General features: G+C 41.2%; 1 protein-coding gene across 2 annotated transcripts; it reads right to left on the reverse strand.

The window, feature by feature from the left end:
• Positions 1–504: 504 nt before the first annotated feature.
• Positions 505–5,194, reverse strand: LOC141005546 (proteinase-activated receptor 3). Of its 2 annotated transcripts, XR_012179879.1 has the most exons (3): positions 4,950–5,194; positions 987–3,676; positions 505–824 (listed from the first exon to the last, which is right to left on the reverse strand). XR_012179879.1 is itself a non-coding variant. In XM_073477408.1 (2 exons), the coding sequence occupies exons 1-2, from the start codon at positions 5,014–5,016 to the stop codon at positions 2,604–2,606; spliced, it is 1,140 nt and encodes a 379-aa protein (XP_073333509.1). In that variant the 5' UTR covers positions 5,017–5,194; the 3' UTR covers positions 505–2,603. The 2 variants fall into 2 exon arrangements, 1 of the variants encoding a protein (XP_073333509.1); XM_073477408.1 differs by having other exon boundaries at positions 505–3,676.
• Between the last annotated feature and the right edge of the window lie 8,659 nt (positions 5,195–13,853).

Genomic DNA, 13,853 nt, shown 5'->3' on the forward strand with positions numbered 1-13,853 from the left:
TCAAAGTCAGTGACTTGCAGATGTGATCACAGCTGTAAAAACTGCCCCTGCTGTCACCGTCCATCTTGTTTTGGAGTCAAACTGGAAGTTTTAACATGTAAGTTTGGAAGTTTTTGCAGACTGAAATGTGCATGTTGTTTTTTTTATGCAACTCTACAAAGTAAATTCACTTTCTGGCAATATGCACGTTAGAGAAGACTGCCGAAGGTTTCAGAGGATGATTTTTATTGTTTATAGGACAAACACTAACTCATATTTCGAAGAGATTTAGCAGAATCTCTGTGGGAGAGAACTGAGCTTTTTATTGCTTATGAACAAAATTTTAATTGGTAAGAAAGATTGTTTTATTTCATATAATCTCACTTCAAGTGTGAAACAAGGGCTCATTTTAGCAGAGAAGTAAAGTCAGACACATCATCTAAAGAATAAAGTATCAAAATAACAAAAAGTCATTTTCCAAACAAAATAGACAAAAGCATTGTGTAGATACAAGACTCACACACCTTTCATTTTATTTTAATCTTTATATTTTCTTATCATACAAAATATAAATTCAGTACACTGAGCGCTTGTTCTCTGACACAACACACAGAACATGTAAATGTACAGCCCAGTCTGCAGGAGATAATGTGAGCAGTTCATCTTGAAGGCACCACACTGGATATTTTTTCACACCTGCGGATGTTTCAAACTGTTTCTGTGGCGACCGAAAGTGACTATTTTCACAGGGAGTCGGACCAACTCGGCCCAAGAACAGCGACCGATACAGGTATTTTAAGCCCAAACAATAATGTTTTTCTGACCCTCACAAGTGGTTTTTGTGCCTGAACCTAACCAGAGCATAAACACAGAGCTGTGACCAGACAGAATACAAGAATTCAACTGAATCAAACGTAAAGTTGCAACATAAATGTGTTGAAATGTGTTGACCACATGACTTCAGGGTACAGCAGGGTCAAAACAAGACAGAAGACATGTTCATATACGACTACAGTCCAGTGACGGACCAACACATTTAATACGTCATCATCATCAATAAAATCACTCCAAGAAAATAAATCACATAAAAACAGAATGATGCGCTTCCACATCCGCTTATAAGCCACAGTGTGATGTGCAAAAATGTGTAGAAACTGAAACGTAAATGTAAAATCAACACAAAGAGGGTCGATGAGATACTCAGTGGTTCTGTTGTTTTATATATTATTAATATTATTTCGTATTTGAGCAGCAACGACGAGAACGGCTAACTAGCTGCAGGTAGAAGTCCTGCAGACGTTGCATCAGATTAAACCAATAAAACATAAAATGATGTCACCGCTCTGAGCTGCTCTGACCTGCTGCTCGCTCTCAGGTTCAGCCCGACACAGTCCTGACCGACTCGTGCCAGGAGATCCGCAGTTTGTCTTTAAGTCCAGACACAGTTAAAGTTACAGAAAGTGAAAACAGTCCAATGCTAACATGCTAACAGAATATTAGCCTGAAGAGGATTCAGTGTCAACAACCGGCACATTTAGATTTTGAGTCACAGACCGTTATTCGTTTCCAGACAGATAAAATCACATACAGATCATTTCTGGAAGCTATTACATCTTATTTTCCTGTTGTATATATAAGTGTGGTGGTGTGACGATGTGTCATCCTACGATGTGTCACAGGCCAGGCAGGAAATGCCAAAACACTGAGGAGGAGTTACTGCGGGGAGGTTGATGGTTAAGCTCCAGCGATAAGATCTGCACAGCTCGAGATGTCACAGCTAAATGAAGACCTAAAGATTCAGACTCAGACAGTGAACATTTAGCTCGGCTGTAGGAAGACGGAAATCTGAGAGAACCACCGATCTGACACGACACAAAACATCACAGAAAACAAAGGAGTTACGACTTTTCTGTTTGATTTACATTAATATTTGTCGGCTATAATCGACAAGGTCGCCTCCAAACTCTAACGTGAAAATATTCATATCAATATTTAATTTGCTCCACACACAAAAATATATACATTGACTTATTGACCACATCTGTCACACACTCACACACGAAGAAACTGTATCACTATGTACAAATATTTACTCTACTTGCAGAGAAAACTTAAAGGTGCAGTGTGGAGGGTTGAAGGGATCTGTTGGCCGAAATATAAAACTCATATTACGTTTTAAGGCAGAGAAAAATGACCAAAATACACCCCCCTCTGTTACGCTGCCGCTCCTCCAGCCCAGTAGTAGGCGGACCACTATCCGAGGGTTTCTATGTGAACTCACTCGTAGACCAGCTGCTTTGTGAATCACTAACATGACGCTCCGTAGCCAATCGAATCCACATCGTGATTTGAATCAGATACGCAGACAGATGAGAGTCAGTAGTCTGAGAAAAGACACAGTAAATTGGTATAATTCATATCTGTGTACCTGCTGCTCAGGATCAGTGTGGCTCTGAACAGGGCCGTCACTACATGCTGCTACATCCTACACACTGGACCTTTAATGCAACAAAAAGTCCGTCCATTGCTTCTTCATCATAAATACATTCGAGGTCCTTTCTCTTTGGATTCCAGCCACAGAGAAAATGTCCCTCTTCCTCAGCTGCAAAACATGTAGGTGTCTTTTAAAACGATATGCTGAGGGTTTTGCCTTTAAAGGGCCTGAAGTAAATCCTGGAGCCTGCAGACTTGGACATGAGGAGGAAGAGGAAGGGGTCCAGACAGGCATGGACGCAGCACAGACACACCGCCACTTTAAAGTGCACGTACAAAGTGTCCGTCCCGTCCACGGACAGCTGCAACTGATGGAGGAAGTGCAGGACTCCGGCCGGAGTAAAACACACCAGGAAGATGACAAACACCAGGGAGCTGGCCTTGATGTACATCGCCCAGTCCAGGTGCGATCGGTTGAGCTCGCAGATGATTCGGGCGTAGCACACGACCGTGAGCACCAGCGGCACCACCAGGCCCAGGACGGTTAGGAGCAGGTTGTAGTAGAGCAGGTAGATGTGGGAGTCGCTGCTCAGAGGCAGCACGTCATGGCAGGTGATGAGGTCCATCTGATGGAGCCGATAGCTCTGCTGCACGAGGAGTTCGGGGACGACGGCGGCGCCAAACACCCCCCACACGGCCACGCTGACCCACGCCGTGCACGTCCTCTTGGGGAGAGTTTTGTACATGAACGGGTGCACCACAGCCAGGTAGCGCTTGATGCTGATGCAGGCCAGCGTCTGGGCCGAGCAGTACAGGTTGCCATAGAAACAGGCCGTGACCACTCGACAGGCAGTCTCCCCGAGCACCCAGTGGTTTCCATGGAGATGGTAGTGAGCCTTGAACAGGAGGGAGAGGAGGAGGACGAGGTCGGAGACGGCCAGGCTGCAGTAGAGGATGGCAGAGGACACCTTCCTGATTTTAGTGGCCAGCAGGCACAAGATGGCGACGTTGGCGGGAATCCCAACAACCGCGGCCAACATGTAAATGATGGGGATGACCCGAGTGCTCAGGGGGCCGCGGAGGAACCCCACTGTGCTGTTACCTAGTAACTTCAGTGCTGGAGGGGACTGAGATGAAACGGGAGCTTGTGTCCCATTAACAACAGGAGATAAATTGGTCTCAACGACTGGCTCCCCATTAAATGTTCTGGGCACAGGAACGTAGATCTCTGAGTGGTTCCTGTGAGGTTTTATTTTCTTTTTTCCTGCAGCGAAAACAAGGAAAATGTCAAAGTTAATGATCATTTTATTTATGAGATTCATTGTACTCAATATCATTATCTTTATAGTTGTCAACAGCTCGCAGAACTGATTTCGTTGGTGTCGTTCCTGGGTTTAGTCAACAAAAACACTTTGTTAGGTTTAATTATGTTCTTCTGGGAACAACAACACCAACACAGCTATTTCAGAATTAGCATACTAATGAGACCATTAGTATGCAAATACTATAATTCTGTTGATTATTAGAATAAGAAACAGATTAATTGCCAAGTGCATCTTCACATACGAGGAAGTGTTTGGTGCATAACGACAAACATACCAGGTAAAACTATAAACATTTAATATAATATTATAACTGCACTTTTTGAGTTGTACGTTGTTGGACATTGTGGCTTTTTCTATGTGTTCCCCTTTGTCAGCTGCAGGTTTATTTCTGTCTCTGTTTCTTTCTCTTTGTTTAACTGCACAACATGTAGAGGAACTTAAAACCAAAATGCTGCTAATGAAGCTGGCTCAAGTTATCAATTTGTGTATAAAATATCAGTAAACAGCAAAACAACCTCCTTAATTTCAAGCTGACACCTTCAGATCACTTGTTTTGGCAACGCTTTACAATCACCATCCTTTAAAAAATGGTGAATTAAACTTAAGTCAATTGTTAACTCAGAAACAGTGGCTCCCTTTTAAAGTCAGTTATTAAGCAACATAAAGGTTTATAATCAGTGACAAAGATATAATGGTCGTCAAGTTAATGTTTATAGATGAACAACACAGTATTTTTTAACCCTTTAAAACGTATTATAAACATTAGTTGCAACTTTACAACAAACTTGCTTAAATAATCCATTCAGCGTATTGTAAAGTGTCACCACAACTCAAAGATGTTCAGTCACATGAGATGAAGGAGCTGCCAGTAATTTTCCTGCTGATTCATTAATAGATGAATGTTTCAGTCCTGATAACGAGCGTCGAAAGTCTCGTGTCGCAATAAATGTGTCACAGTGAATCAGTGACGTCGTCTCCGTGCAGGTTGCTGCTTGTTTTTTCTGATCAATCTGATTTCACATTAACAGAATCAACTCAGCCACAGATCACATGTTCACTGAGAGCTTTCCCACACATGAAGGTGATAATAAGAAGTTAATAATACAGATAACGCTCTCAAAGTGTAGTGATGAGACAGATGGATGTTTTAAGTTAATTGTAAAAAAGAAAAATAGTTAATAAATATAAGTAAATATTAAAGGCTTCTCTTACCTTTCTTCTGAAGCGTTCCACTCAGACTGAGAACAAAAATGAGGAAAAAGAGGAAAAGTTTCCCCATTTTGTTTTTCTTGTGGTTGAACAGCACTCAGCTCTCACTTCTGTCTGTTTCTGTGTTCGGCTTCACATCTCAGCGTCGCCTCTGAGTGCTGCTGCTCCTCTGTGGGTGTAACTCCAGTCACAGAAAACCTCCCACCCAAAAAAAAACCCCCTGACATCTTCTCTGGTTCAGCAGGAATGCAGGCGGCCTTCTGTTTTTGTTTTAACATGCACCGTGAGAACAGTGTGTGGTAACACCTTCACACATGATCTTTGTCACCGTGTTGCACCTTCCTGTGATGTTTTTTATCAGATCCAAAGGTGACATTTTATTTATGTTTATGTGTCTCTGCCAGAGCCTGTTGGGTGTCGTCTTTTTCATTTTCTCTAAAAGAAACATATGAATCTACATGTTTTTCACTTCACTAAAAGTCTGTCTGACAGATGTTGAACACATGTGGAAACTGTGGGATCTGTTTGTCCCAGAGGTTCGACGCCAGCAGGGATGTGGAGTGAGGTAATAGTCGGAAAGGGGCCACTGGGTACGCAAGGAAATGTCTGTCTGAGGATGATAAGCCTGTCCCAACATGAGCGGTTTTGTTTTGTCTTCACTTCCCCTCTTTTTTTAACATGTTGAACAGATGTTTGATTTAAGATGCCATATTTTGGTTCATAAACAGTTTAGAAAGCTGCGTAACAAGGCTCCAGTTATTCAAAACATCACATTTATAAACACTAACGGAGACAAAGTCATGTTAGGAACCAGTGGAAGAAGTATTGAGATCCTCGACTCGAGTAAGACGACTAATATCATACTGTGAAAGTCCTGCATTCAAAACGTTATCCGCAAAAATGTACTTAATTCTGACGATTCAAACACAACAAAGCAAAAAGCTAATTTTATCTGTATAAATACTCGTCCCATTTCACAGCAGACTATTGATGCATCACGTCCCCATTGAGATTTCAAATCCAGTAATATATAGTTTATATCAGTTTTTAAAGGCCCTAAACTTGAAAATGATGCACGTTTGTTTAGTTTTATGCGTTTTGCTCTTTGAATTGGCTGTTTTCCGCCTCAGCACTTGTTTCTGACTGTTGAATATGCACAAAGTTCCCCCGTTGCTCTCGGGCAGGTGAGGTCACAAACGTTCATTCAACATTCAACAGCAACACATCTGGATACAGGGTTTTCACCAGTGTCGTAGAAAGTGGCCAAAAGTCTGAAAGTATCTGATATTAAATGTACTCGAGGATCAGAAGTTCAAATACTTGTAAACATGATGAGTTCATCATCAGATCCAGGGGCAGGAAGTGTTGAAGTAACTAGTAACTCAAGATGTCAGACAAATGTAATGGAGTACAATACTTGCTTCTGGGATGTAGTGGAGTGGAAGTATAAAGTCACAAAAAATAGAAATACCCAAGTGAAGTACGAGTATTGTATCCAATTTGTATTTAAGTACAGTACTTGAATAAATAGTTACATTCCATCGCTGCTGCTTCAGCAACTCAGAGGGAAATATTGTACTTTTCACAGCTACAGTTACTAGTTACTTTACAAATGAAGGTTTTACAAGTGGCATCAGTATTTCCATTTTTATACAGTATACAGTTGAAAGTGAAGTACTTCAAATTTGTACTTAAGTACTTGAGTAAATCTACTTGTTTACGTTCGTTATCATCTGTTGTGTCTTCAGGCTGAAACGTGCAGCAGACATTTTGTAGTTCAACTCAGGTTTTCTGCTTCTTTTCCATCTCACTGTATCAGCCTGAATAAAACCTTCAGGACACAAACACTTTAAAGTGTTTTTAGTTTCACATTCGAGCGAGCGTCTTATTCTCAGAGCCTCCTCTGAGCAGCAACATCCAGCTGATCACAGCTGTGACCTTTGTCCTGCTTTCGTCTGTTTATCAGAAGAGCTGTTTTCAGTGCGAGCATCCGTTGGCCCAGAGACGGACCCCTTGCAGGGATGTGATGCCCACTTCCCTCCTGTGACGTCACGCGTGACTCAGACCGAGAAACAGATGAAAGCATCGGCGCCGCGCCGCAGTCGAGTTCACACTCATCTCCAACCGAACATGAACGTTTGGTTTCCATGTGATGAGAAGCAGCGGTGTGTCAGGGAGGTTGTGATTACTGAAAGACAGAAGTCAGTCTCGGTCACGTGTTTGACAATGAGTTACCAATTAAAAACTGTGATTTTGCCAATAAAAAGATACATTTTTTAAGTTCAGGAACAAAAACACAGACGAAAGCAGTTTTCATTAACTGTGAAATACAGATCGCACGTTTATTTCAGGCCTTCCAGAGAGAGGAAGTGTGATGCTTCTCCTTCCTCTCCGTTCTTCAAAGGACCTCAGCACATCTGTTTCCGTCAGCGTTGTACATGAATAAAACAGGCCTGCGGTCCCGTTACAGCCACAGTACTGCGTTCTGTCTCTTGTTTTTCAAGGAAGCAATAAATCAAGTTGATTTGTTTCCAAACATGGGATAAAAACTTGTAATCTGTAATGTAAGGAGGATTATTTACAAGCAGTTTTTACAAACACTGAGACGTTTAAAAGATGTCCGACCGCCTGATTCACACTCTGACTGTGAAGCTGTGACACATCAGATCATCAAACATCAGGAGGTCACACTGAAAGTGAATATTGACATTGAAATGTGTTAATATATGATAGGAAACTATTTAAGTATACAGTCATGTAGATAACAGTATGATAAAAATGACTTCTGAAATGTTATTGTTGTAGGAATAAGCATGAGAGAGACAGAGAGAGAGAGAGAGAGAGAGAGAGAGAGAGAGAGAGAGAGAGAGATCAGGAGCAAACTAACTTCTGACCAAAAGGTTAAAAGGCATAAATGTCAGAAAAATGTATAAGGCCTTTAAAACTACACCAACGTGTGTCGACGTGAGCCTCCTTCAGGGTGTAGTGATGCACTTCTTCTTCTGTTTTCATGGAAATACAAGATATTCTGTAAAAATGTGTGTAAATATGTAGAAAAAACATCTCTCCAATATATAGACAACAGTGTAGATAAATAAATGCATTAAAAATGTTGCTGGCAAAGGTATGAAACAGAATAACAATCCACTGTGTCAGTCTCAGACTCTGAAATGTATTTTAAGACCATGACTGCAGGGATATTACTGTGTTATATAATAATGTTTGATACCTTCTGTACTGAATGACGGTTTCTATGAGACAAGACAAGAGTCACCAAGAAAAACCTGATGATGTGTCTGGCTGATGGTAAAACATGGAGAAGGAGCGGGAAGTTTATTTTAGCTCCTCTGGGTTTGTTTGTGTTTGTTGCTCATAGAAAACTAAGTAAAGGCTCTGGTGTATATGGGAATAAAAGAGATGGATGTTTCCGGTCGATGTTCGGAGCCTTTGGTTTGCAGGTTCCACATTTTGTTGTGTGTCCTGCACCGTGGGCCTCTGAGCTCTGGGCTCGGTTCAGGTGGTCTTGACTACAACACTCGTTATGAGGCCTGAGGATGAACTCTGTCAGCTTAGTACATGATTTTTTTTTATGTTACAGTGAACTGTCAGTTTCTCCCACACGAGGGCGACACTTCCCTCCACTTCAGGACTTCAGAAGCCATTTCATGTCTTTATCATGTTTCCTCTTCTTCTTCTGTCGACCAAAGCTTCCAAGAATTCCCCATTTGTCACGGTGAGATTGTTAGATTGCCATGAGAAGCAAACTATCTCCCCACGCCCTCAAACACGGAGCTCAGGCTCATTGCTGGTAGTTAACGAAGGCTCAGATAATTGGACAATTTGGATGTTTCCTGTGCGTCCTAAGTGCTTTCTGCCACTGTTACATGAAGACCATTAAACCTGCTGTGAACCTAAAAATATATTTCTTCTTTTCTGACATCACAATCATTCGATAAAGACTCTTCATCATGTTTTTAAACTCTTCTGTAGAGGGATAAAATAAAACCTTTCTACAATCCCACATAAAATAAGCTAGAAAGTAGATTTGAAGCAGCTGTAATGTCTATTTTTACATATTTTTACAGCAGTATATTAAATGACGATGTGAAAACGATGTGACAGGGTGAAATTATTACTCAGACTGCAGTTATAGCTTTGTTTTCAGATACTGTGGTGAACATAATGGAGCATTTAGCAGCTAAAGAGAGAGATGTTTCTCCTCAGGAGTCGGTGAAGACCAAAAAAGGAGAGTAAACTGGACGGGACAAACACGACTGCACATGAATGATCATATTTCTCTGTAATAGGTCAGTGTTTGACTGTCTCCTCACTCACCAACTTTGGTTGTGTTTCCTCACTTGCTTTCTGCTCTTTTCACAGCACAAAATCTTTAATAACTCAAGGAATAGTGGCAAACAGGTGCCGTGTAAATGTACCAACCCCTCGTGCTTTATTGCTGCCGTGGAAGCTGAATTGATTGTGTAATTGTTTGGTCGCTCGTCACCGTGTTGTGTCACCGTGCTTCTGTGACTCGTTGTCTTAAGAGTGAGAAGTGACCCGGGAGTTTGAGCTCGAGAGTGAAAGGAAAGAAGAGGGTCACGTCCCAAAATTCAAAATAATGAAGGGAAGTTTACACTGAAGTCAGGAAGCTTTTGCTTTCACTCAGAATTCAGACCGTCCTGACGCAGCTCCACACTCACCAGGGATATTAATCATCTTCAGCACGATGTTAAAGCAGAACAGATGTCATGACTTTACAATGACTCGAGAAAACTCACGCCCTGCCCGATGCAAACATTAGGTTCAGTGGTGAAGTTTTGGTCCATGCATGCTGTTAAAGAAGAGGTTGTCTTCTCGCTGAGCTGCACAGTTTGTGTTGAGGTGACAGACGCTTCTTTATGTTTACTGAAGAAGTTGCAATTAATTTTTGGAAACTATCTAACACCCTCATCTGTCTGCTGCACCACCATACACAAAGTTCCTCTTTCAGACGCACATAATGACACACTGATGCACACACACGTATAAATATATATCTGACTGCTGCTTCTCGTTTTCACAGCTGTAGATCTGAAACATTCACCAGATTGTAAAATCTGAGACACTGTGTGGGAGGAAAGTCAGACGACGTCTCGTTCTCTCTGTTTATTTTCAAACACTAATTGAATTAAAAGAAAGAAGACATTTTGTGTTTTGCCTTTTTAAACGGTCTCCCCTGCGCCCGTCTCTTGTTCCCGTCCACAGTTTGACACCCTGTTGTTGACTTCTCGGCCCGTCCTGCCTGGACGATGCCCAGAGAGCGATAAAATGTGTAAAAAGTGGCCCTGAGAAAACAACAGGAATGAAACTTGTGAAACACTGGCCTGGATCAGTGCCACTGCCTTCGCTCTGGACCCTAATCTCCCACAGTCTGTATCCTGCCTCCTCCCACACGAAGGAATGAGCTCCTATTAGTTTAAGTTACGCCCGGTCCAGCGGGCTAAAGAGCAACATGACCTCTGAGGTGGACACCATGTTCAGCTGCAGCTTCCATAAATATTTATACGTACTATTATGAGTGTTTCAGTTCAGTCTTCATGTTTTTAATCATGTCAGGCAGCAAAGAATGTCTGATAAACCCACAGCACCAAAACACCAGACAGGAAGAGTTTACAAATAGCTGATGAGCGTTTAGCAGCTGAAGAGCCAGAAGTTTCCCCCCCGAGGAGTCGGTGGATCCCAAAACAGCAGAAACAGTGAAGACTGAAATAACAAAGATTGATGCCACTCTCATTTCTGGACACTGAATGTGTTGTTGCAGTGAGTAGCTGGTTAGCTTAGCATGAAAACAAGGAAGGTAACAAACTACGAATACCAGGTTTTCTAAAGCTCACACAACAGCTGCTGCTGCTGATTGATGGATGCTGCCGTCCTGATGTCCGGGATCGTCTTAGTCACTTTCCAGAGAAAAACATCAAGACAATGAATCTGAATTTTCATGTGTTTTACAATCAAAGTCTGATGTTTTTCCAAGAAAAAGACATAACAAGACATAACTCAGTTTCCCTGAGAGTTTGACAATGAACTGGAACAATCATTAACATCCCATGAGGCCCTATTGTACGGAGCAGGACGAGGGCCGTCGTAACAGAAGATCTGAGCTCTGACTTCTTCTTTTTTCTCATAATTCTGACTTTAAACTTAAAATTCTGAGCTTAATATCCATAATAAACCCACTCTAGGTTCATATTAAACAAACATGAGAGTGGTATCAGTCTTCTCTGTCTTTGCAAGTAAGTGTATTCACCAAAATGTCAAACTATACCTCGCAGAAACAGCAGAAAATGTAGAATTGAAGAATTTTATTGTGGTAATTCAACTTTTTCTGTCTGAGAATTTAGAGAATTTACACATGTGGGAGGGTCTTTATAAACATGAGAGGACCTTACATCTCAGATGAAGTTCAGTTGGCCACGTTACTGCCTTAAAAATAAGAAACAGATGATTGTGACAGATATTTTTGTGAGGAAATGAGTTCAGACTGTCTGTCTGTGAGCTGAGTCCCAGTGGATAGAGAGCTCAGGATGAATGAGTCAGACGGCTTCAACCCCATCCTGCCCTCGTCCTCTCCATCCTGCCCCCATCCTGCCCTCGTCCTCTCCATCCTGCCCCCATCCTGCCCTCGTCCTCTCCATCCTGCCCCCATCCTGCCCTCGTCCTCTCTCTTCTGCCCTCGTCCTTTCTCTCCGCCCGACTCTCTCTCTTCATCTCACAGAGGAAGTGACCAGCGTCACACTCTCCTTCTTCGAGCACTTCCCCATGTTTTTGTTTTCAAGTATTTCCCTCTCTCCTTGTTTCGGTGCCGCTCTGTTAACAAACCTCCAGGTTTTCACTGTGAATTCTGACACCAAACTACTGTAATTAGGCTTTTGCAATGCATGATGGGTAATTATCTGGATTATTACAGTCAGCTGCTGTGAATTTTTAATTTAAGCGACCATAAAAACAACAGTGAAAATGTTACATTACAAGGAAATACTGTAATTAGGGTTCAGCATCATACAGAGTTGAGCGATGAAATGTTGTAGTTTGACAACAAGGCGCACATGCTAACATGCTAACAACAGGTTAAAGGGGCTAACATGCTAAAAGGTTAAAAGGCTAACATGCTAACATACTAACAACAGGTTAAAGGGGCTAACATGCTAAAAGGTTAAAAGGCTAACATGCTAACATACTAACAACAGGTTAAAGGGGCTAACATGCTAAAAGGTTAAAAGGCTAACATGCTAACATACTAACAACAGGTTAAAGGGGCTAACATGCTAAAAGGTTAAAAGGCTAACATGCTAACATACTAACAACACATTAACAGACCTACAGGCAGCATGGTTGGGTTAACATAAAAACACAGAACATTTCTGTAATACTAACATAGATGTACAGTAACTACAGGTGCTTATTACAGCACCATAATGACATTTACATCAAAATGATGTTTTTTCACTGTAGATTTGTAGGAACACAACATTTTACTGTTTTTCATCTTTAACACTGTACAAATTTCCAGTACACTGATGTAAATTCACTGCTCTTATTAGCCAGAAGTGTTTGTTTGTACAGACTTCAGTGTGTTTTCTTCGTAACTTCCAGAATCAGTGGGAATTTTTTGATCATGTGCAAAGACGTAAATAAATCTGGCGCGCTCTCCTGGGAGCTGTGGCCCGATTACGGTCCGTACAGCTCGTTTACATGAGAACGTAAATACAGCGTTAAGCACAGAGGCTAAAAAAGGAAAAGGGCAGGACAGCTGGATGATGTCGAGTGCTGAGGACATCACAATTCCTTTTAAAAAATCATGTTGACGAGAATATCTAATAATCTGACGGCCTTTCTGTAATTTACTGTCTATCTGTATGTGGCTGCTGTAAACACAGAAAGCTCCTCAGCTCCTCCGGGAAACTGCTACTTCACGTAAAACAAATAATCGTCGTGTTTGTTTACAGGCTGCGGCCCCGAAGCTGCACTGAGGATGGTTTTATCTCAAAGTCCAGGAGATAAGATGACATCAGATCATCGGCCGTGTGCTCGTCGCCAACAGCTGCACTTAGGACGTGAAGACCAGCGCGGCTGTATTCAGACTACAGAGCTGAAGCACTGAGTGGATTACAGGGGTGGAAAGTAACTAAGTACATTTACTTTACAAGTGCTCTACTTATTACAACTTTTTTACTTAAATATTTCCATTTTCTGCCAATTCATACTTCCACTCAACTAAATATTGGACATTTTACTCCACTACATTTATTTAATGACTTTAGTAACTAGTTACTTTGCATCTGAGCCAATGTAGGACATTATTTACTCAAACACTGTATGTAATTACATTTTAAAGTACTTATACTTTCATTTTATGCTTCTTTGCATTGTTACTCCATCTTTTTTCAGAGAGGAATACTGCTTTGTTTTTTGCACTTTAAAAAAAAAAAAAAAAAAGTTTACCAGGGATGAATTGTAACTGTAAAGTACATTTACTCAAGTACTCTACTGAGTACAATTTTGAGGTACTTAACTTGAACATATTTACTTGATACTTCCGCTCCACTATATTCTGGAGGCAAATATTGTACTTTTTACTCCACTACATTTGTTTGATGACTCTAGTTACTCGTCACTTTGCAGATTACTGCAGCACCAGAGAGAGTGGAGTGTTTTTGAATCACTTTATTTCCAGAAATCAAATTAAAAAACACAAAACACTGACTGAGATTATCAGAAAAATGTTGAATATCAGATGTGATAACGGGTCAACACATCGTACACAGTATATACAGTATATACAGTATATACTGTATATACATGTAAATATGTGTTTAGTTTACTTTTATTCGTAAACTGTAAACATTCTTCAAAAGGCATCAAAATAAA

Source organism: Pagrus major, chromosome 12 (assembly GCF_040436345.1).
Source record: "Pagrus major chromosome 12, Pma_NU_1.0".
Taxonomy (NCBI): Eukaryota; Metazoa; Chordata; class Actinopteri; order Spariformes; family Sparidae; genus Pagrus; species Pagrus major.